Source organism: Mercenaria mercenaria, chromosome 12, assembly GCF_021730395.1.
Source record: "Mercenaria mercenaria strain notata chromosome 12, MADL_Memer_1, whole genome shotgun sequence".
Taxonomy (NCBI): domain Eukaryota; kingdom Metazoa; phylum Mollusca; class Bivalvia; order Venerida; family Veneridae; genus Mercenaria; species Mercenaria mercenaria.
The window spans coordinates 79283571-79305037 of NC_069372.1; the positions used below are offsets into that span (position 1 = coordinate 79283571).

Genomic DNA, 21467 nt, shown 5'->3' on the forward strand with positions numbered 1-21467 from the left:
TTCAGTCATTCTCTTTTAATGTATATTGAAACGTTTGGAAACATAGCTAAATAAATAGCTGATAATGCATAAAGAGACTGTGATCTAAACTAAAGTATCAAGTTAAATTAATTGCATAAACAGTTTAAATGATCAGCACCTACGTCTCCACCTCATAAATGCTACTGTCGATTTGCAATTGTAAAATCCAAATAGATGCTTGTATTTCTCAATATGTTGATGCAAATTATGTATAATTACCATCGAGGAAACGCAATCATATACATATACAGTTATTCTCTGGCGGATTCTTAAGGTTTGCTTCTCAATCTAAGTGTTTTATATATCGACAATGTGTATTTACAAATTTCATGGCAATGCAGACCATTCGTTTAGTTAATACAACGGTCAATACCAATACAGTCGCCTTCGTTGTCTGCCCTGTAGCCCGAAGGACAAGGACCACATATGAAAGATCTCTTTTGTGCTTTTTGTTCTTCTGCTGTTAGAGTAGTACAATTTCTCTTTAGCGAACACGGATTTGCTGCACAACCGTCGAAGTCTTCCTCACAGTCATTGCCTGTTCGTTAAAAATATAATATTCTATTTATTCGTTTCAGGATAAATAATTCATCAACCAAATATTATACAATAGAGTTTTCAATGGAGGAGATAATTCATTCATTAACTATATAAGTAAATCGATTTCTGGAATATTCCTTTTTCTCGACAGCTCCATTCCAAGGTAGACGTCAAAAATATTTAAATTTCTTACATTATACGTTTAATAATTATTCAATATATAAAACAAAAACCCCACTACTTCAACGACCCCCTTTTCTTTCATATTTTTTACCTTTTCGTCATGGCTTAGTTAGATGGTCAAATTATGGAACATCAACGTCTGGACTGTTCCAAAATATGGACAAGACAATCTATTTCAGCGACAGTTGCCGGATCAAAGTCACATTTAGACACTAAACATATTCAGCGACCGTTCCCGAAGCTGAGCAATATTTGGATGCTAATAATTATCAGCGACCGTTGTCTGAGCTGAATATTCGTATTTGTAATTGTAATTGTAACATAATATAATTTGATACGCAGTTAATTTCATAGCTATATTTGACCATCTTTGTTATATAATTTCACAGAATATTTTAAACAAATAATATATCGTTTTACAGATATCAAATCATTTTATTTGATTTGTAATTTGAGAGAGCATAGCATTTTCTAGCATGAAATAGGTTTTGCATCCGTTGCCGCGGTAAATCGTTAAGTTTTTATAATGTTAAAACATTTCGTACATTCGATATTTCTGTACCAATATTTTTTCAGCCAAGGACACTATCATGCCAATATCTTTTTTTAAGCATATGACTCTTAAATTACAGTTTGTTAGTTATAATAGTGTCCGGTTTTGTTGATAAAATATACAGTGTATTAATGAATCGCGATAATTTAATTTTAACGGTACTCGGTAAAATCCAAAAACAGGTAAAGCAGGTATGTTATCCGATAAGTGGTGTTAATTTGTATATTGTAGTATTCTTAACTCTAAATACGATCCTTTATTCCAAAACAGATTTGTAGTCTAGTGGATAGTGTGTCGGACATCTATTCTTTTTATGTTTGTATGGTGTAGGTTCGAGCCCTTCTTTTTTAAAAATGATTTTTACTTATTCTATTTTGCAGGTTTTTGTTTATATCGTCTTTTGTATTTTTTCTTTCATTCTTTTTATTTATGTATTTGTTTGATTATTATTGCAATGTATATAGATTCAATGTCTATTCTAATAAGAGATCCTCTGAAAAATGTCAATAAGTATTCAGTATAAGTGCACGAGAAAATCATGATATAAATAGTTTTACATGAATTCCTTCTCCAGGTAAAAACATGCTGGAAGAATAAAAAAAAAGTAGCTCGTCCTGTATTCGAACCAGCACCGTAAGCTCACAAATCATACGTGTTAACCACTAGACCACGCCGCAACTTGCATTGGTTTTGCGATATATGATATTTGTCATATAATGTGTCCACCTGATTCCCTATTTCATTGTTATGGGTTAATCCGGTATTAGTAAATAAAGGCCACAGTTATCGCGTTTTGTTAATACTAATCCCCAATGATAACAAGATTCCCGCCGAAACGCGAAGACGATTCTATTTCATGATAACCGATGAAATACCAATCCATAATGCTTACACATTACCTTCTAAGTAAATATTAGTATTTCTTTCATCTTAAATATACTATCATTATATGGAAACATAGCTCAGTCGGGTAAAACGCAGATAACAATAGAATATAAGCGAATCATTTTGTGGGTTCGAATCTTCCTGAGGGTTTTTTCATTTTTTTTTTTGTCTTTTTGTGTTTTGTTTTTTTTCTTTTCGTTTTCATTTTTGTTCCCGTATTTTTGTTTCTGTATTTGTATGTATGCCTTTATTATAACACAACAGTATGTTTATTATTTGCTTGGCTTAAATGCATGCATTTAGTCAATATCATCTTTGATATAATGCTAAACTTTTCTGATCTGCCATATCGGCTCAAGATACTTCTCTGTTGTGTTGTCACATAGTTCATGAAGGAATCTAAATGTTTATGAGAAATAAAAATTTAATGTCGATGCTGAGTTTCGAACCCATACGGCAAAACATTTGTTTAACATGGAATGTATGCTTTACCACTGAGCTAATTTGCAACTGGTACAAAACCTAGGAATATTAAGATTAACATTCAAAGCTAAATGGAACATCGCATGCTTTAAAGTAGAGATAGACCCTAAAATTTTCAATGATAGTAATACATTAAATAAAGTCTAGAAATTGATTTCCAAGTCCTTAAAATAACCAAAAATGATTTCACAAATGTGAAGTTCATGATAGTTTTTGTTAATATCAATAACAGAAGTTTTAATTTTTAATTTAAAGTTGTGATCCACAAAGAATGACAACTCTTGCCTTGGGCTAGTACTTATAAGCAGAGATATCTATTAGTTTACTTCCCTTTCAGTTACACAATTGAATGGAAAAGAAAACTGTTTTAGACACAATATCATACTTTTTTGCACAACAAAAACATTTAGGATTTATTCATTTGTGTTTGATTTACCCCGCAAAACATGGTTCCTATGATTCTGTCAACTTACAAATGGTATAAAATTAACTTTTAACAAGCCAATAATAAAATGAAGTACCAATAAGTAACTAATAGTGCAGATAATACAGTTTTGCTTGTATCAAAATGTCACAATAGAAGCACTTTTGTAATACAGAACACCTGGTAGGATTAGTAAAGGTGCAATTATATTGATCTCTATTTCCTATGCCTATTTAAAGGGCACATTAAATGTTTTAAAGGATTCAATGCTTCTACGAGATTGCAATGCAAATGTAAATATATATAAACTAGAATGTCTCTGTAGGACACAGGGTATGAACTTTCCCCCCCCCCCCCCCCCCCCCCCCGCCCTCTCTCCCACTGGTACATTTGTCACAAATAAGGGGCAATAATTCAAATGTATAGCCTCAACACATTTTATAAAATGGATTCATTATTCTAGATCTAGTGTTATTTCTAGAGCTCAAAAAGGGCAGGGTGCTGCCAAATACTTTTTGAGCTATGAGCATCACAAACAATAAATCCACTATTTTGGTTATTTTTAGGGCCATAACTCTGTAATAAACTCTAAGACTCTCAAGATTGCCAAGTGTGCAAGGTCACATCATGATAAAGACTAAAGCAAGGTTTCATGAATTGACATCAAATACTTCTGAATTAGGCACATAATTAGGTGACAATGTGCATTTTTTACTATTTCAGGGGGCATAACTTTAAAAATAAGTGGTGGAGCCAGCCAAAATATAGGAGAAGCATGATAAAGACTCATGCAAGTTTTCAACTATTTACATTAAATACATTTTGAGCTAGGTGCGTCACAAGGAGAAAATGTGCATTTTTTACTATTTCAAGGGCCATAACTATGCAGGTAGGGGGCAGAGGCAGACAAAAAATAGGAGGTGCGCAAGTCCATATCGTGATAAAGACTCGGGCAAGGTTTAATAAATTTATATGAAATACTTTTTGAGCTAGGCGCGTCACAAGGTAAAAATGTGCGTTCTTGACTATTTCAGGGGCGATAACTCTAAAATAGGGGTGGAGCCAAATACAAATAGGAGGTGCGCAAGTTCATATCATGATAATGACTCGTGCAAGGTTTAATAAGTTTATATGAAATATATTTGAGCAATGCGCGTGACAATGTAAAAATGTGCATTTTTGACTATTTCAGGGGCCATAACTCTGCAAATAGAGGGCCGACCCAAATAAAAAATAGTAGGTGCACAAGTTCATATCATGATCAAGACTCAAGCAATGTTTCATGAATCTTTATCAACTAATTTTTGAGCTAGGCGTGTCACAAGGTGAAAATGTATATTTTTAGGGGCCATAACACTGAAAATAGGGGATGGAGTCAGACGAAAAATAGGTGTGCGCAAGTTCATATCATGATAAAGACTCATGCAAGGTTTCATTAAATTATATCAAATATTTTTTGAACTAGGTGTTCACGAACTTTGGACGGACGGACGCACAGACAAGACCAAATATATGTATCCCACCACTCATGGAGGGCACAAAAATGTTCAATTGGCTTTGTGTCTGTCTGTCCTGAAGGAATAAAAGTAAACTAAATATATGAATACCTTGATACTGTGGTTCACATTCACATGTGGCATACTTGAAATAGTTATTTTCTCGTGCATCGTCTCTTGACTGGTTAGTACACACACCATGACCGTTACAGTTTGTGCAAAGGAGAACACTTACAATAAAAGTTGGAGAATAACGGCCATGTTCGTTCTTTGAAGCAATTCTAAAATAGAAGATGAGGTCATGATGTTACATTCAAAGTAGTTATTTCAAGATCTACCGGTATTTTTGTTTGAAACGATTAGCAGGAGAAACATGTTAATAAGGCAAGGCGGATTAATGGCGGCTCAGAATGAAACTTATATGACGTTTGGTGAAGAAATAACTTACGTGGTACACAGTATATAATAGACAGTATTTAGTCTTTTGTGCACATTGATTTAGGTAATGGACTTAAATCTAAATATTCGACGGTAACGAAAAATGGAAACATTGGACATATTTAAAGGAATGAATGAATGGAAGCCGATCATAACACCTGCGAATGCTATGTTTTGTGATGCAGGGAGGAATTAAGATTGTAACTGTGACATCCAAAGAATGAAATTCCATCGAAAGTACGTAACTCATCATTGAAATTTGAACAAATCTCAATGACTTCACTGGTTGGCGGCTTCTAAAAGTGCCGACAGTAATGGTGCAATTTCTCTTCCTGTGTCACTGCCAATTTTAAGTCTATTCTCTTCGCAACATGAAAGAGAAATTCGGACAAAAGTGTCTATTAGTGAATAAGTGTGGTGTTTCGGCTTTGGGGTATCGGAGCCGTTACGTTCCAAGAAAATAATACTTAAAAAGCACATCGTCTAGAGAAGCACGGAGAGAACGGTGGTGTAGCATTCGAGTTGTCGGTCGCATTACCCTCAAGTCGTAGGTTGAAGCCCAAGTGGGGTCAAGACAAGACCCCATGTGATACAGTACTGTTTTTTCCAAGAAGTAGTATAGAGACTGGTTCAAATAAGTTTGAGGCTCTAATCACAATAAAGCTAACAGATATCAGTATAAACTAACTTATACATATTTATTTTGTGATTAGATCTGTATCGGTATAAAAATGAGTGGCATATTTTCAGGGAATTTTTGTCAAAAATTGGGAAAAATCTTACTTCCGGAGAGGACTATGAGGTAGAAAAACGGCTACGAAACGGCTAAGAATATACCATTGAGATAAATACAGTCATTTGAAGATGAATTACCGTATGTTCACAGGCTCATCAGTTGTTTGAACATATTTGATAGACGATGATCCTTGGTCTAACATAGCGTTCACACTATTTTCAATAAAATGTATTTCATCACCAGTATCATAGTTAAGGTTGCATATTACATCATCACCCTTCTTAGCGTTAACGACCATACATCCTGTCAGTGACGGGACCATTATTTCTGAAACAGAAAAACAAATTAAGAAAAATCAAATTAAGAGAAAAAGTATATCATTTATGAATTTTGTGCACAAAGAGGTTACATGCATTAACTACGTACACTTAAATGAAACACTGACAGATATTATATTTTCTTTCATTCCTCATTGATTCAGGTCAGTGCAAAACACCACACTCAATGTACGTAGAATGGAATTTAATCCTCGTATACAAATGAGAAAAGGAAACTTCACAGGTCGCTCAACACGACAAAAACGAAAACGTTGCAGGCTCGGTTGGATTGAGCCTGTTCATGGACGGTAGTGGAAATGCATGCTACCGTCCACGACCTCTAGCCCCGGGTTGAGCAGAACTCAACATTTACACATGCTAAAAGTACAAAAAGCAATTTAGAGACATCCGCAGATGTATTCAAACGGCGTTGAACATGGAACCTTCAATGATACACGTGTTGAGGCGTGTAATTCCATGAAGAGCGGCGTTTGGTCCCCAGATGAAGTAAAGGGTTCGCCCAAAACGAGAAAACAATGGACAGAACTAAACAAACTGGAATTTAGAAAGGGGATCTGAGGTTATGGAGCTTGCGTATCACAGGAACTGTCAAAAGACAAAATTAAAAAACACAGGCAAACCATATCCATTTTTTAACGGTACCAACACACAAACGGCGACACAAAGATCAAATACCCGCATGGCTTTTATAATAAAATTCTACAAATGATGTTTGATTTAAAAATCTGTTTTAAGCCCTATGTGTGTTTAGCACAAGAAATCGTCTTTCTTATTGACAACATATAAATGTTATAAGACGATCTGCGACACATAATTCTGATTGTTGGTTTAAACAGTAAACAGTATTTATTTAGAAAACTGCACATATAACAATATAAATGAATTTGTACATGAATGGATTAGAAAGCAAGTTTACAAAAACTTATATGATTGTTTGATAGACATTTAAGATAAGAGTATTTGTAAAATCATGCCTAGTTCCGATCTGGTAGAGTCGGATTGTGCTCTTATGATATTTGTTTGGTCAGCTATTTCTTTCTTTTCTGTGAACACGAAATCAAATACACATTCGATATTATGGGAACCATTGCATGATTTCTCCGCTTCAGCTCTTTTGACAGGATCAGCTTCATCCAGAAATCGTGGTACGTAAGAATTATTGTGATAGTTTGAATGTGATTTTCCTTCGTCATAGATAAATGCAGAGTTGTCTGGATTTATTTCCCCTGAAACGGACATTTATTGCATATTTAACAGTATAAGAAAACGCCAGCTTTTTTGTATGTACACCTGCCTTATTCTTGTGATCTAAAGAAATTCTCCCCATTTTAATGTCCATCTAGATGGTACCACTTAAACAAATCAAATGAATCCTTATCATCTCTAGAAACTGCAATCATTTTAGAAAATAAATATAACAAATTCATATTATTGCCGCTTGGGCTAGCTTGACTGTATGCTACACATACATGACTTTCCATATTCGAACACTTCCCGTTCAGTGAGGTCCGCACGAAGAACAGTTCCACTGGGCATGGAAAAATCATTGTCAGGGTTGCCGTCATAGTTTCCAAGGAGTCCTGTCGTATGACCTTTTAAACTCTTTGAAACGCCTGTGTTTAACGATAGCATCTCCACATTTACAGATATATTGAGCGTAATACCTGAAACAATAAATGCTATCATATTAATGTAAATCCGTTAAATTCGGATCGTCTATATACGATATTAATGACTTTGGCAGGGTTCACGGGGAAATTGAAGAGCAAACAGTAACATTTTCTTTACATTTCGCACTAACTATGCTGTGTTTAAACACTATAAAACCTGTTTTAGCACAAAATAATGTATGAAAAATCATTTGTAAAAATACTGGCGACCAAACTCTCAATCCATACTGAGTAAAATATTTGAATATTGAATAAAAACTACAAGGAATGGTTGTTTTCATAGCATACTCGTGGTATTCAGTGTGTTCATGAGCGATAATGAAATGTGCAACACCACTCACGCCAAAAAGCTGATATATATATATCAATCAAAGTAGCAAAATAAAACGCACATTCATCGACCAAACAAAAAATAATGTACAAATCTGCAGTATTTATGTCACTAGCAAATAATGATGAAATTTAAACTTTTTCTACATATTATGAGCTATGTAAATCATGTTATTGTGAGTACTATGAGAAAAGATTGACATGCACGGTTCTTTAATTCAATGCAAAGTTATAAGCAATATTACTTGCAGAATTGAAAGTAATATATACTGAATTAAAACAAACGTACCCATAGTCGGGAATGACACGCTGATAGTTTCATCTTGTTTGAAAATTATCAAATTGCCCTCTCTTGGATCCGTTGGGAAATAAACAATTGGGTCATAAGGCTCAACACTCGCATAAAATTGTTTCGTGAGATCTATTTTGTTTCCGTGCAATATCATACCTGGTTTACAAGCAAAAGTAATTATGTTTTCGTTTCACGATAAGCGATAGAAGTTAAAATAATATTCATGGCAGACGATAGATATCTACAGCCACGAAAGAAGAGTTGGCTTGTATGACAAGGTAATATAGCAATATCGTATACCCATTGTTTACATTAAATTTTACTTGTTGTTCCTGTTATTTTCTATCTGGAAGAAAGTAACATATGTTGAATTCTTCGATTTAAGGTTATTATCTTACAATTCATAAATCATAAAATATGAAAACCAATATGTATTAAATGGGATTCAACTTTGTACCTTAAAATTCGACTCGTGATAGAAGTGTGGTTCCTACGATATTCATTGTCATTTATTGTCATAATTCACTATGTAAATATAAGATTCCTTTTAGTCAAAATTTAGTCTTATTTCTTAAAATTCAAAATTAAATAATAAAGGGAGATTTCTTTTATTGGCATGTAATAATTAGCAAATTGTCTCTACTACGTACATTTTTTGTATATTCCTAGCACATATTCGGTATTGTGCAAGTGAATCAATACCTGAACTATACTTTGTTTTTAATTTAACTTATATTCGAATATTTTGTTTAATAATGAACACTCACCATCCTTCGCTCTGTTAAGTTCCACTTGTAAAGATGCATTTGTTGAGTCTTTTACAGCAAAAACACTGAACACTGTAGCATCGGATAAGTTACCATCCTTCTTTATAGCTCTTTCAGTTCTTGCTTGAAGGTCGAACGTGTAATTAGCTGTTCGTATTTGTAAAAGTGTGAACTCCCCAAGGCCATTGAATGTGAAATTCAATCCGTCCAGAGTAATGAAATGAGGATCTCCCCAGAATACTCCTACAACACATTTCAAAGGTGTGACGAAATTTACCTATTATATGAAATTGGCCAGACAATATCACCATAAAACAGAATGAGAGTAATATTTATAAGAAGAATTTAAATCTATAAGAAGATGCTTTTACAGGAGAAATATTAAAAGTACTGAATTAGTAAGAGTACAATCTGTAACAGACGCACAGACTTTTACTACAATCAATTTTACGAACACTTTTTAGTTGTAAACCTAACACTTAAACTGCGGAGCTGCATGTGCTTATCTGTAATAATTGCTGGTCTAAAATTGGCAAACTTCTACTTATAAATCGGTTTTGCAAAACAAAAAAGAAAAGAAACCATTAATTTATTTTCTCGCTCAGCAGATAAAAAAAATCTTCTGTGTGCGAACGTATTATACACAAGAAATAGTAGTAATAATTGACAAGTTAATGCAATATATAATTACCATAGTCGTAAGAAGAGGATACGTAACAAGATCCAGTTGGTCTTAATTCGTAATATAAGTTGCAATAATCGGAATTTACACAACATTTTGTCTTTGGTATGACATCATTTTGGATATGTTCCAGCGGATATTGAGGACTGTACAACTGAAAACCTCCTGCAAGTGGTCTCTCGTATACCCAAAGCCAAGTCCTCAAATCATAGCAACAGGACTGAAAAGAATAGATCATTAAAAGTTGGTTTATAGATAATATATAGTAATATCATCTTTATGAGAACAGTCTGTTATACTGTTTTGATTCATTCTGATTGTTATGGGCAGTGATGCCTAGTCAGCAGATTAATTAAGGTTCTAATTTGTTTGAATGTGTTTTATTTCTTACTAGGACAAACTAGGTTAAATTTCTGCCGTATGTCTAAAAATGTATACATTTAAAACAAAGAAAAATTAAATGAATCACTATAATATGTGTGCATGCTATGTACCCACCTGACTAGGCATTACTGTCCATAAAAATCAGATTTAGTCAAAACAGCCTAGCATATTTGTTTTCATAACGATTAAAATTGTTGTATTTCATCAGCTCGAAAGTAGTCTGTGTGCCACATGTTTGCTGTAAAAGCGCCATGAGCCCTAGGTTCGAAACCTGATTATGAGGGGCGTTCGACGGGATACCTAGGCAGAAAATAATTTAGCATGTACACTGCTAATCGGACTGGTAATTGTTATTGTCGTATCAGTTGATAAGCGGGATGTCGCATTTTTGGAAAATGCACCAGTGCATTTTTACAAAGTATCATATTCTTCAAAAATTGCCTTATTTACGGGATGATCTTAAATTTGAGATTATCTTAAGTAGGAATTCTACTGTATACATTGACTTAACCTTTCCATATTGTCCGAAGTTTCCAACGTGAAGCATATCAACGCATGCGTGTGTAACATCTTTGCGCCATCTATGTAATCCGATACGCCAGAACCATGGGTCGAATCTTGATAACCAGATATCACAAGGACATTCTGGAGTCAGGCTTGATATATAGTCCAGGTGTTGCTTTTCTTTATGATTTTCATTATACCATCGTATACAATCAACTGCATCATTTTCTCTTCCATTCTGGCTCAGCTGCTTGAAAACCAGTCCGGTTACATCTACCAATTAATCAGAAATTAAATTGTCAAGCACTTTTCTATATGAAGTTTCCATTGTCATTTATTGCAAAGTACATTTTGATGTCAGATTCACATTTCAAATCATAGTACATCTTGTTAATGTGAGCATCTTACCGTTTTTAGATTTAGATATTACAGGCAGTGAATCCAGTTGCAGAACTTGTGAAGAGAATGCATACGGGTGTGTGTAGGTGGTGAAAGAGTCTACTGTGTCTGTCTTGAAACCAACCCAAATTGGGGAATGATGAGAATCATTGATATTCCATTGCATCAAACCATGCCCATAAATATAAAACACATATGTGGTCTTTCCGTCAGACACAAGTACAGCTTGAAACGTGGATGTCTGAATGAGTAATATAATTAGTTACGAACATTACAAACGTATTCAAGTCAAGTATTTAAGGTATTTGTCAGCGAACAAGTGTGTTATTGTAACTTTCATTATATGTGGACGAAAGTGCAAATTGTCTGATATGTGTTCAGTCCAGTGGATGTGTTTGTGGCTGTACACTGAACACCTTTACTGGACCACAACACATAACTTTGAAATTATCCACATTACTTGACATACGATAGAGTGTAAGTATTTTTAAGATTTAATCTGCGGTAATTTTTCTGATTTGTAGTGTTTACTTTGACTGCTAACAACGCGATTTAGCCGGTTCATTGCTTTGCATATTTAAATTCTATTCTGTAACAATAACATTTAATCACCCTTCTATGGTGCAGGTTTTTAATTGAATACCCGAGAATAAGTTAAAAATAAAGCAAAAACGATACGAATGCAACCTAACCTTAGAGGTATCAAAACCTATTCCAAAAGGTCTTGTATTGTGCCATGTTGCAATTAAAATAAAGCTCGCATCATACGTTTCCAAGTCTCCAAATTTTATAACGATGTTTTCGATATAAGACACTAATTCTGCATCATCTTTCATCTTGTTATACGAGTTCAGAATGTCGTACGATCTATAATAAACAGGACCGGATCTTCTTCTATTTATTGGGCCATAAAAAGGCGCAATAATTGTATGTTGCCCTACAGTTAGTACATCGTCAATGTTCTGCGGAGGTGAAGGGTTTGTGTACCGAGTGTCCAAGCTAATAAATCCATAGGAGCAAACCTATAAATTAAAAAATAAATCAACATTATTTGACATATGCATATTACATCTTTACCAGTTTTTCCAGTTATGTTTTACAACACGTGTGACACTTTGTTAGAATTTCTTGGATTGTTAAATTATATAGAAATTATACCAAACGATAATTTAAGAAAGTGTTTGACGTCCTTAAGACTATCCTCTCATAAATTAGAAATTGAAGTAGGAAGATGTACTGGTGTAGATAGAAATGAAAGAGTATGCAAATTATGTACCCAAAATGTAACCGAATCGGAGTATCATTTTCTATTGTGTTGTGACAAATATAGAGATATTAGACATAATTTAAATATCTGGGCAATGTTTCTTGGCCCTCTTTAAATAAATTTGTTTCTGTTATGTCAGTTATGAGAAAGAAACATCTGTTAAACCTGTGTAAATTTATAAAAGAAGCTATGCTTCAACGCAACAATACCCTGTCAAATATTACTGTTTCCTAGTAAAAATTTTGTTATTTATGTGTACATGTATATATTGTTATGATTTTGTAAAATTGTGTCTTTGCCATATTTCTATTACAATGTAAATGGCCAAAGGCAAGTACTTTGCTGATTTGCCAATAAAATTTGAACTTGAACTTGTTAAAAGTTTAAGTTTTGCAAAAGAAAAGCTGACAAAATCATCTGAAGGGTATATCAAGCACATACGATTAACCCAAAATGTGTTTTATTGTGATAATATGATTTCGTTTCTGAAACAATTTTTACGTATCTATATTATGAAAAGCTTGTCTGAAGTTGAGGGAAGAGTTATAGAAATCAGAACTTCAATTAATTATATAACAAAACATAAAAAATATTATCATTAGAAGTGTAGGTTCTACCTCTTACTATTTATAACGTGTACATAGAATTACTCAGCATATTTAAATCATACCAGCTGTTTTTGTTATAATAGAATTAAGATTCAAAGACATGAACATGATAAAAGCCTGGGAGTTACCGAAAGGAATAATCTGTAATTACACTTGCTCATATATATTAAAACATTACAGTACTTACATACAAATTTGTGCGCATTTTGCCAGAAACAGGCATCCCTGGTAAAAAAGTTACACCTGGTCCGCAGATGTCTTCCTCAGATAAAAAATAGTCTCCCACATCAGAGCCGTACGGCAAAAGTGGCACTGGTGAGGTAAATATCATAACATTAAAATTAAAAAGTAATTCAAAGATTTAAATTACAAAATTATGTTGCCTTGAGATTATTTTGTTGAAAATATTGAAGACGTGAATATCTACCACGCCAAATCAAAATTTGAAGAGAAAAAAACACTAAGAATAAACAGCCTATCAAGAAAAGAAAGTTGTATTTATCTTAAAAAAACGGAAGAAATAAATTCAGCAATATATTACATCCGCTAGGTTCAAAATCAATTAAGATACAATGCAATTGGACAACTCACTTTTATCACACGTGTTTGTACGATTTTCATAAATTCCTGTGATACAGGTGCATACAGAGTTAATACACAGAGAATCTTTCATTAAACAATATTCGTTGCTGACACAAGGCCCACCAACTATAGCTGAAAATATATATAGTTCAGATAATGAAATACTTCACCAGTACAATGGATACAAACGAAACTATCGAACACTACAACTAATAAAAAGTGTACATGTTCGATGAAGTATAAAATTTGTATACTCATAGTCCTTGCGCAAGTCATCCATTAGTGCATGATTTCAATAATTCGATTAAATATTTTACTATGCAAATACATACCCTTAATGTTGCCATTATACTTTTTGAGCTCTTTGTAATGGCGCAATAACGACATTTGGTATGCAGGAATATTTAACTAAAGCATCATTTTGCGATGTAGGTACAGGAAATACAGAGCAAGATAACTGCACCTTTACTAACCCTACCTCTCAGGTATTACAACACATGTTAATAAAATGCACATTTTGATACAAACAAAATTGTATTATCTTCACAATAATGTAGTTAATAATATTTCATTTCATCAGTGGCTTCTGAAAATTTGTATTTTTTTTTTTTTTATCATAAATAAGTTATCAAATATATTTGAAGTCCTTTAAGGATAAATCAAACACATATGAATATACTCTTATTGTCTTTGTCGTTAGAAGAATTATGATATCGTGTTTAATACCCTTTACATGTTCCACTCCATTGTTCAACTGCTAGGGAAGTAAACATAAATATCCCTGCTCCAAAGTACTTGCCTAAGACAAGAGGTGTCACAACTTAAAATTTAATTTTACAATTTTCATGAATTTAAGTTCGTAAAATAATTTGTGGTTATTTGAAGGACATAAAACCAACAAACTATACTTTCACGTTTTCACATTTTACAGCTCTAACGTTTATTCTTTATATACTTATATTGCAGCCTCATTACTCAACTTCCCATTATTGTCACGTAAGATCGTTTCCTCGTCAACTAAAAGAATCGCGCTGGCGTTAAATATTTATTCACTTACATTTAGCCAAACATATTGGAGCCTCATTACTCCACTCTCCAGTTTTGCCACAGATGATTGTTTCCTCACCAACCAGAAGGAATCCTTCATTACAATTAAATGTAATTTTGTCATTATATTTTGTTCCTTGCAACACTTTCTTCGTCCCATGAGTCGGTGTAGTTAGATTTCCACAATCTTTTGAAATTTAACAAATGTGTTTATCACTCTACATATCCTAATTAACAAAACAAAAGTTTGTATGATTTTTCCGGTTGTTAAATGTATACAGAAAAAGATTTCAAAACGTGATCAAGATTTTAGTCATGCTATTTGGGATAGCTCGATTATCCGAAGTTGATAGATCTACTTTTGTATTATAGCTATTGCCAATAATTTGATGGAATTTAATGTCTCTGTGGTAAAGAATTTGTGAAATTGATCTTTTCACATAGATATGTTTACTTTCTACGTGAATAATGATAAATATCTAAAAACCTTACCAACTAATTCGCACACTGGCCTGTCACTCCAAACTCCTCCATTCTGACATGTGATGACGTTTTCTCCCTGTATGCTATATCCTGTGTTACAGTCTATATTCGCATAATTGCCAAACACGTATCCATCCTTACCATCAGTATCACTTATTCTTCCGTTCGTAGGTGAAGGGTTCTCACAAACTAAACATTTGAATTTACTATCAACAAAATGCATACTTCAGGTACTACCTTCTGCTTTCACCGGTCGTCCATACTTCCTCACGTATGAAAATAATCTACCCCATAACCGACGACGACGATGTTAGGCATGTGATTCAATCTTAACAACTCTGCCACTTAGGCCCCTACACCAGAATGTACTTGTATATGAGATTTTAGTTGTATTATGGTTCTCATAATGTATTTAATTGATGTAATCGGTATTTCAGTGGTAACATTACGATGTTAATAAACGACAAGACAGACATTAAACCAATTTCTCACCTTGCAATACACATGTTGTGGAATCATTCCATCCAGAACGTGTACATACAACAGCTGACGGACCTTGTATATCAAATCCCTCATTACACGTAATTGTGACAATTGACTGCAATGATGTCCCGTCAGATTGGTCTACGTCCCCATTTGCAACTGACAACGGTCCACAATCTGCAACTCATTATGAAATACTTTGCCAACTAAAGCAACTACTGATAACTTTATTTAATTTCATCATGCTATACCAAACTAGTGATGAATATTTCAGAGAGTGTTTCTTTTTTATTTGAAATATGTTCAGCTACACGGCAAAGAAATCCAACCTACTTGATATAGGATAAACATTAGATTTGTAGAAATGGGTAAAATAATAATAGATTTCAAGTTGCGTTTTACTTGTTTGTTAGCTTATAAATTCAGGAAAAAAAGGTTATTGCATGTCACTACACTTCGGATAATTATCTACAGTCGTATATGAAACACCGTGACGTTATTAATATTCCCACAGTCTGTTTGTAAAAGGTAATGAAATGTGAAACATTTTCATGCCTCTTAACACCGACTGAAGCGGAATAATTTATGTAGATATAGTGACTGAATTCCATGATTCCAACTGCCCAGAAAGTGAAACACCATTATCAAAGTACTGTGATACATTGTATGATTTTAAAATAAGATAAAAGCTAATGAAAAAATGTAGTCTTACTTGACCAAGCATCGGTTGTTCGCCATTCACTTACTTTAGTTTTAGCCAGTTTTGATAAATTTATTGCTTAGTCGTATTTTCATAGATATCCAGTAAATGCTTTTAAAGAATTAGTCTCAAAGTAAAAGGGGTAAAGGCAGTGTCATGTAGTAGGTTCAGACAAAGCTGTATCTATACTTTTTTTAAGAAGCATTTTTGTGTTTGCTTTAATGCCATTTTATAATAATGTAAATAATGTACAAACTGCAACTACAGTGAAATATACTGAATATTTTTATTTATGCGTAACAAGTGTAAGTTTATTTATGACCTGATGTGTCACAGACAGGGTTATCGCTCCATGTCCCATCAGACTGACATACGATTGTAGAGTTTCCTGATAAATTGAAACCACTGCTGCATGTGATCTCAACGACAGTTCCGTATGTTGTTTCCGTTGTGTTAGCTGAACCCTTATTAGGAGACGGATCTCCGCAGTCTACAAACAACAATAAAAAAATATGCATTAATATCCAACAGGCAAACGTTCCAAAATTCATCCTCCCCAAAGCGCAACCTACAGCACGCGGACGTGATCTAGACTAGTACAAATAGACAAACACACGCACAGACAAAGACAAAGTGAACACCTGTGGATTGACTAGAGCTTATGTTATTTGTTATATCTGCACCGACTTTGTAAATAAAATTTACTTGACTTGACTTGACTTGACTCACAAATAATGGAACATAGTGGGGCACACCCATGGAACGGTTAGTGCCAAAACCACCACTGAAAAACTTTAACCGATTAATGGTGCGCACCTTACCAGACTTTTACCCCAACCATTTTCCAAAGTCACAAAAATAAAAGTAATTCTAACCAGATGAATATCTAACGCACGCAAATGCAACATAATCCATCTTTTTGCACATAATTCTAAATAATTGACGAAAGAACCATTGTACAACGAAATTAGAAAAGAACGTCTATTCACATAGTTACTGACTCAGTACTATTTTCAAAACACCATTAAATTTATACATGACTTTCTTTCTTACCTTCAGCTTTACATTTTGGCCATACTTCCCAAGAGCCGTTTGCGAGACACGATACCGGAGTACTACCAAGGGGATTGTATCCTTCCAAACAACTGATGATTGCAGAATTTCCGTAAGTTGTTTTTCCTTCTGGCAAACTAACTGAAGCATTATCTGGTTTTGGTGTCCCACAGTCTTAACGACAATAATGAAAAAATGTTTTTCCTATACTGCGTATATTATTGATATGAGTGTAAATGCAAAACTATGAAATAATAAACAATATTGTTAAAATATATTTGATTATTTTCTGTTTATCTTCCAAACATGAATGTAAAAGACAAACATAATTTGATATTATCAAATGGAACGAGCGCAATTAAATATTTCTAATTCAATATACAAATGTATAAATCAATCTCCATGCAAACATTCTACTAAAGAAGAAACAGCCTTAAAAGCTTTCAAGCATGCTCTGATTAATGAAATTATATATTTATCTTTTTTGTCACATAACTCTGAATTCTTCATTATCTATTCAATATGAAATACAATATGCAGTTTGATTACTTCAAAAGTTATGATACCTATCTACAACTGGTCGAATTACCTATAATCTCACACGTTGGATAGCCTGTCCAAAGTCTGTCCGGCCGACAGATGATGACAACATCACCGGATATATTATATCCCTCATCACACCAGATCCTGACAACTGTGCCCTTAATAGTGACGGTGTCGTTGCTGGAGCCATGTTCGGGAGTTGGGTCTCCACAGTCTTAAAACAAATGGTAACATCGACTTTCTATAAACAACAAGACCTTTCCTTACCTATGTATATGTGCCTAACTTACAAAACGGATGTCATACGTTCAACTGATACTTACTATTCTTTTACTATAAAACACAGTGAAAAATATATGTACGATTATTTACGTTTGTGTACGTGTGCGCGACATTTAGCCAAAATGTCTGATACATGTTCGGGTTCGTAGCTATAATATATGTAATAAACGGATACGAATATCAAAGCCTTGACATGTCTGGTTGGGGCGTATTTTGATACAAATATTTTCCATTTTATAACAAGATTCATAATAATTATCTTCTTCTTATTATTATTCTTTGTTCACGACTTCACTATCGAACCAGTTTCTGGTGGATTGAGGTATCTATCGGCCAAGCAGCAGTTCGCTCCTGGTCATGCCTTTTACATCTCTGAAGTATATGCTCCGTAGTCTGATTTTCCTCACCACGTGGACAAGTTGGTGATGGTGCAAGTCTGTATTTCTTGTACACGTGAGCTTTGAGCTTGTTGAGCGAAAATCCCTACCAACATCACTTGTTCAGACCGTTCAAGGAGATGAAAAGCATCATCCTCAATCTTTGGTCTCGTCAGTGCCTTGCTGATGGCGACTTTCTCTTTGTAGCTCACAGGTGTTGTTGGTTGTTCTGACTGAGATCCTAGCTTAACCAGTTGGTCTGCCTCTTCATTGCCAGCAAGTACACAATGGGATGGAATCCACTTAAGTGCTACTTTGCAGGTTATACGCAGGCTCTTCATTCTCCTGGCTAGCTGTGGATCTTTATTGTTGATCAGAGCTTCTATGACAGACGGTGCATATGTGAGAAAGACGACTGAGGAGCTTTCTTCTGCCGAGTCCTCAACCATTGAGATGGCATTCTGAGTGCTTCAGTCTCTGCCTTGTAATTGCTGCAGTGTTTTCCTGTGGCTGCATGTAGTGTTTCTCTCTTGCCAGATGGGTATGTGGCTGATCCATATGTATAAACAAGAGTCCATGTTTCCGGAGGATAGTCTTTATTGATCATAGCAAGTGTGAGGCTCTTCCGAATACCTTCATCCTCTTGATTCCCGCGGTCAAGACGAGGAACAGCAAGTCTCACAGTCACTGAGGACAGATCATTCGCTAGTGAGTTCGTAATGTCTTCACTACCTTGTGGTATGTTCAGCTCAGTTTTGAACTCTCGACTGAGTTCCTTTGCCTCGTGATTCATAATATAAATCAATTAAAAAATGATTGCTCTATGCATGGCCAAGTTACAGCCCGGACAAGCTCTAAAATAACTTTTTACCCCTAACTGTGACCTTGACCTGTGACATAGGAACCTAGTGTTTGTGCGCGACACTCTGAGTCATAGAGATAAACATTCGTGCCAAATATAAACAAGATTCCTTTATACATGTCAAAGCTATGCTTCAGAGAAGATCTGACATGACCCTTGACCTTCAAGTGTGGCCTTGACCTTCGAGATAAGAACCTGGGGTTTGCGCATAAAACTAAGTCTATTTATGTCAAAGTAATTGTCCGGACCAAAAACATATGGACGGACGCACGTACTAACGCACTAACGCACATACACCGAACAAACATTTCGGCGACTATGTCTTCGCTCACAAAAATTGAAATGCGTTTTCAAAATCGAAAATTATGTAAAGAATATATCACGGCAAGAACGTGCAGACAAACAATCGCACATCCAGAATATTTCGTGAAAAGACAGGACCTACGACACTAACTGAAATCATTTCAAAGAAGCATATTTTGTTTCAAAGTAGAGGCTAATACATTACAGCATACACAAAAGACTTTATCTCAGATGTATGTACGTGCAATTATTAGTATATACCCAATTTCCCTACCTATCAGATTGCATTCAGGGAGACTATTCCAAGACCCATTCAACTGACATATTATGTCTGCTTCCCCGACAAGTTCATAGTTTTGTTTACAGGTGATGTGGATAGCTGTGCCATAACTTGTCCGTGTAGAATTTACAAAACCATTCCCAGGTGCTGGGTCACCACAGTCTTAAATAAAACACATAAGTGATTCAAATGCTGACAAAGTAATATTACATCACTCAACTTGTAAGTAAAATTCCTTTTGTCTATAGTTTAATACTGAAACAAAAAGACTTCAAAAACGTTTATATTAATCAGTGACTGCGTTAGCTTCTTTTATAAATATATAGCCTTTTCAAAAAGTTCACAACTGATACGATAGCAAGAACTCAGCTTTAGCTTTAGGTTGTCCAAAGCAAAACAAATCAAAACAATCCGTTAAACACAAACCAAGGAGTTATTAAAGATTGAGTCATTTTTATTGATATGAAATTTTAAAATACAGTTTTGACAATCATAGACTACAGATAGAAGGCGTATTTATCTGATATTCCACACTACACTGGATCAGCTATATGCAATAAAGTACAAAATGTTATTTTTATATATATGAATTGTATACACTACCAGTGCATTCCACGAATACATCATGTGAATGGTCACAATCATCATACGTTTTGTAAGTGCAGTTGTTTATGTGAGTAGAATTATCGCCACAAACCAGATCATCCACAAATATAGGCCCTGAACCATCACCGTTATGAGAACCAGGAAAGAATGTCACTGCATGTCTGTTAGCAACCCCATGTAAACAGTTACATTTTACAAAAAGAAAAATCATTTCAAGGCATACAATTTAAGTCCACTTCTGCAATCAAAAGGATAAAACAATACTTTATATAAAAATGTTTTTGAAAGTTTTAGGAAACTAACGTTAATTATTTTAGACCTATATCTGATTAATACATATTTAAGCAAACAAAAGATTAAATAAATGGCATTTTAAGGACTAATATCTCATCATTCATCAGTCACGAAAAAATTGGACAATATCTTTATTTGTCTAAAGTTGATTACTAACGGTTCTGTATTACATTAATAAACACTACTTACGGATATCCAACCATGTTACAAATAGTGTTCGCTTCCAATATGCCAAAGGAATGGTCACAGATTGTCCCCCAGGTGCCAAGTGATTTAAGCTCAACCCTTCCATTACTAGGCCTGCTTCCATTTACGAGACGAATGTCGGTAACTTCCAGCGGATAATCTTAAAGAAATAGACCATAATTAATACGAGACTAAGTTTCAAAGACGCACTACTGGTAAGTTAATCAAAATAGTATTAAATGAGAGGTCGATGCACAGCTGGTGCGATTGTTTTACGTGACGACTCGACAAAAGATTATTTCTGACCTATCGACCCCATTTCCTATATTTTTTTCCTTCCTTCCTATCCCTATCTTCTTAGATATTTAATATTGCAGGATAAAGCA

General features: G+C 34.4%; 1 protein-coding gene across 2 annotated transcripts in view; it reads right to left on the reverse strand.

The window, feature by feature from the left end:
• LOC123533517 (uncharacterized) overlaps positions 1 to 21467 on the reverse strand; it is a 78977-nt gene that overhangs the window by 21805 nt on the left and 35705 nt on the right. For both annotated transcript variants that reach the window (XM_053520412.1, XM_053520411.1), the window contains exons 18-39: positions 21085 to 21241; positions 20599 to 20762; positions 19990 to 20157; positions 17938 to 18105; positions 17349 to 17522; positions 16618 to 16785; positions 15605 to 15772; positions 15122 to 15301; positions 14640 to 14816; positions 13592 to 13714; positions 13188 to 13312; positions 11818 to 12147; positions 11135 to 11366; positions 10734 to 10999; positions 9848 to 10058; positions 9157 to 9399; positions 8387 to 8545; positions 7567 to 7761; positions 7072 to 7323; positions 5897 to 6086; positions 4697 to 4866; positions 395 to 559 (exon numbers count right to left, since the gene is read on the reverse strand). In XM_053520412.1, the coding sequence (XP_053376387.1) occupies positions 395 to 559; positions 4697 to 4866; positions 5897 to 6086; positions 7072 to 7323; positions 7567 to 7761; positions 8387 to 8545; positions 9157 to 9399; positions 9848 to 10058; positions 10734 to 10999; positions 11135 to 11366; positions 11818 to 12147; positions 13188 to 13312; positions 13592 to 13714; positions 14640 to 14816; positions 15122 to 15301; positions 15605 to 15772; positions 16618 to 16785; positions 17349 to 17522; positions 17938 to 18105; positions 19990 to 20157; positions 20599 to 20762; positions 21085 to 21241 (4185 nt within the window). The remainder of the gene's footprint in view (positions 1 to 394; positions 560 to 4696; positions 4867 to 5896; positions 6087 to 7071; positions 7324 to 7566; positions 7762 to 8386; positions 8546 to 9156; positions 9400 to 9847; positions 10059 to 10733; positions 11000 to 11134; positions 11367 to 11817; positions 12148 to 13187; positions 13313 to 13591; positions 13715 to 14639; positions 14817 to 15121; positions 15302 to 15604; positions 15773 to 16617; positions 16786 to 17348; positions 17523 to 17937; positions 18106 to 19989; positions 20158 to 20598; positions 20763 to 21084; positions 21242 to 21467) is intronic.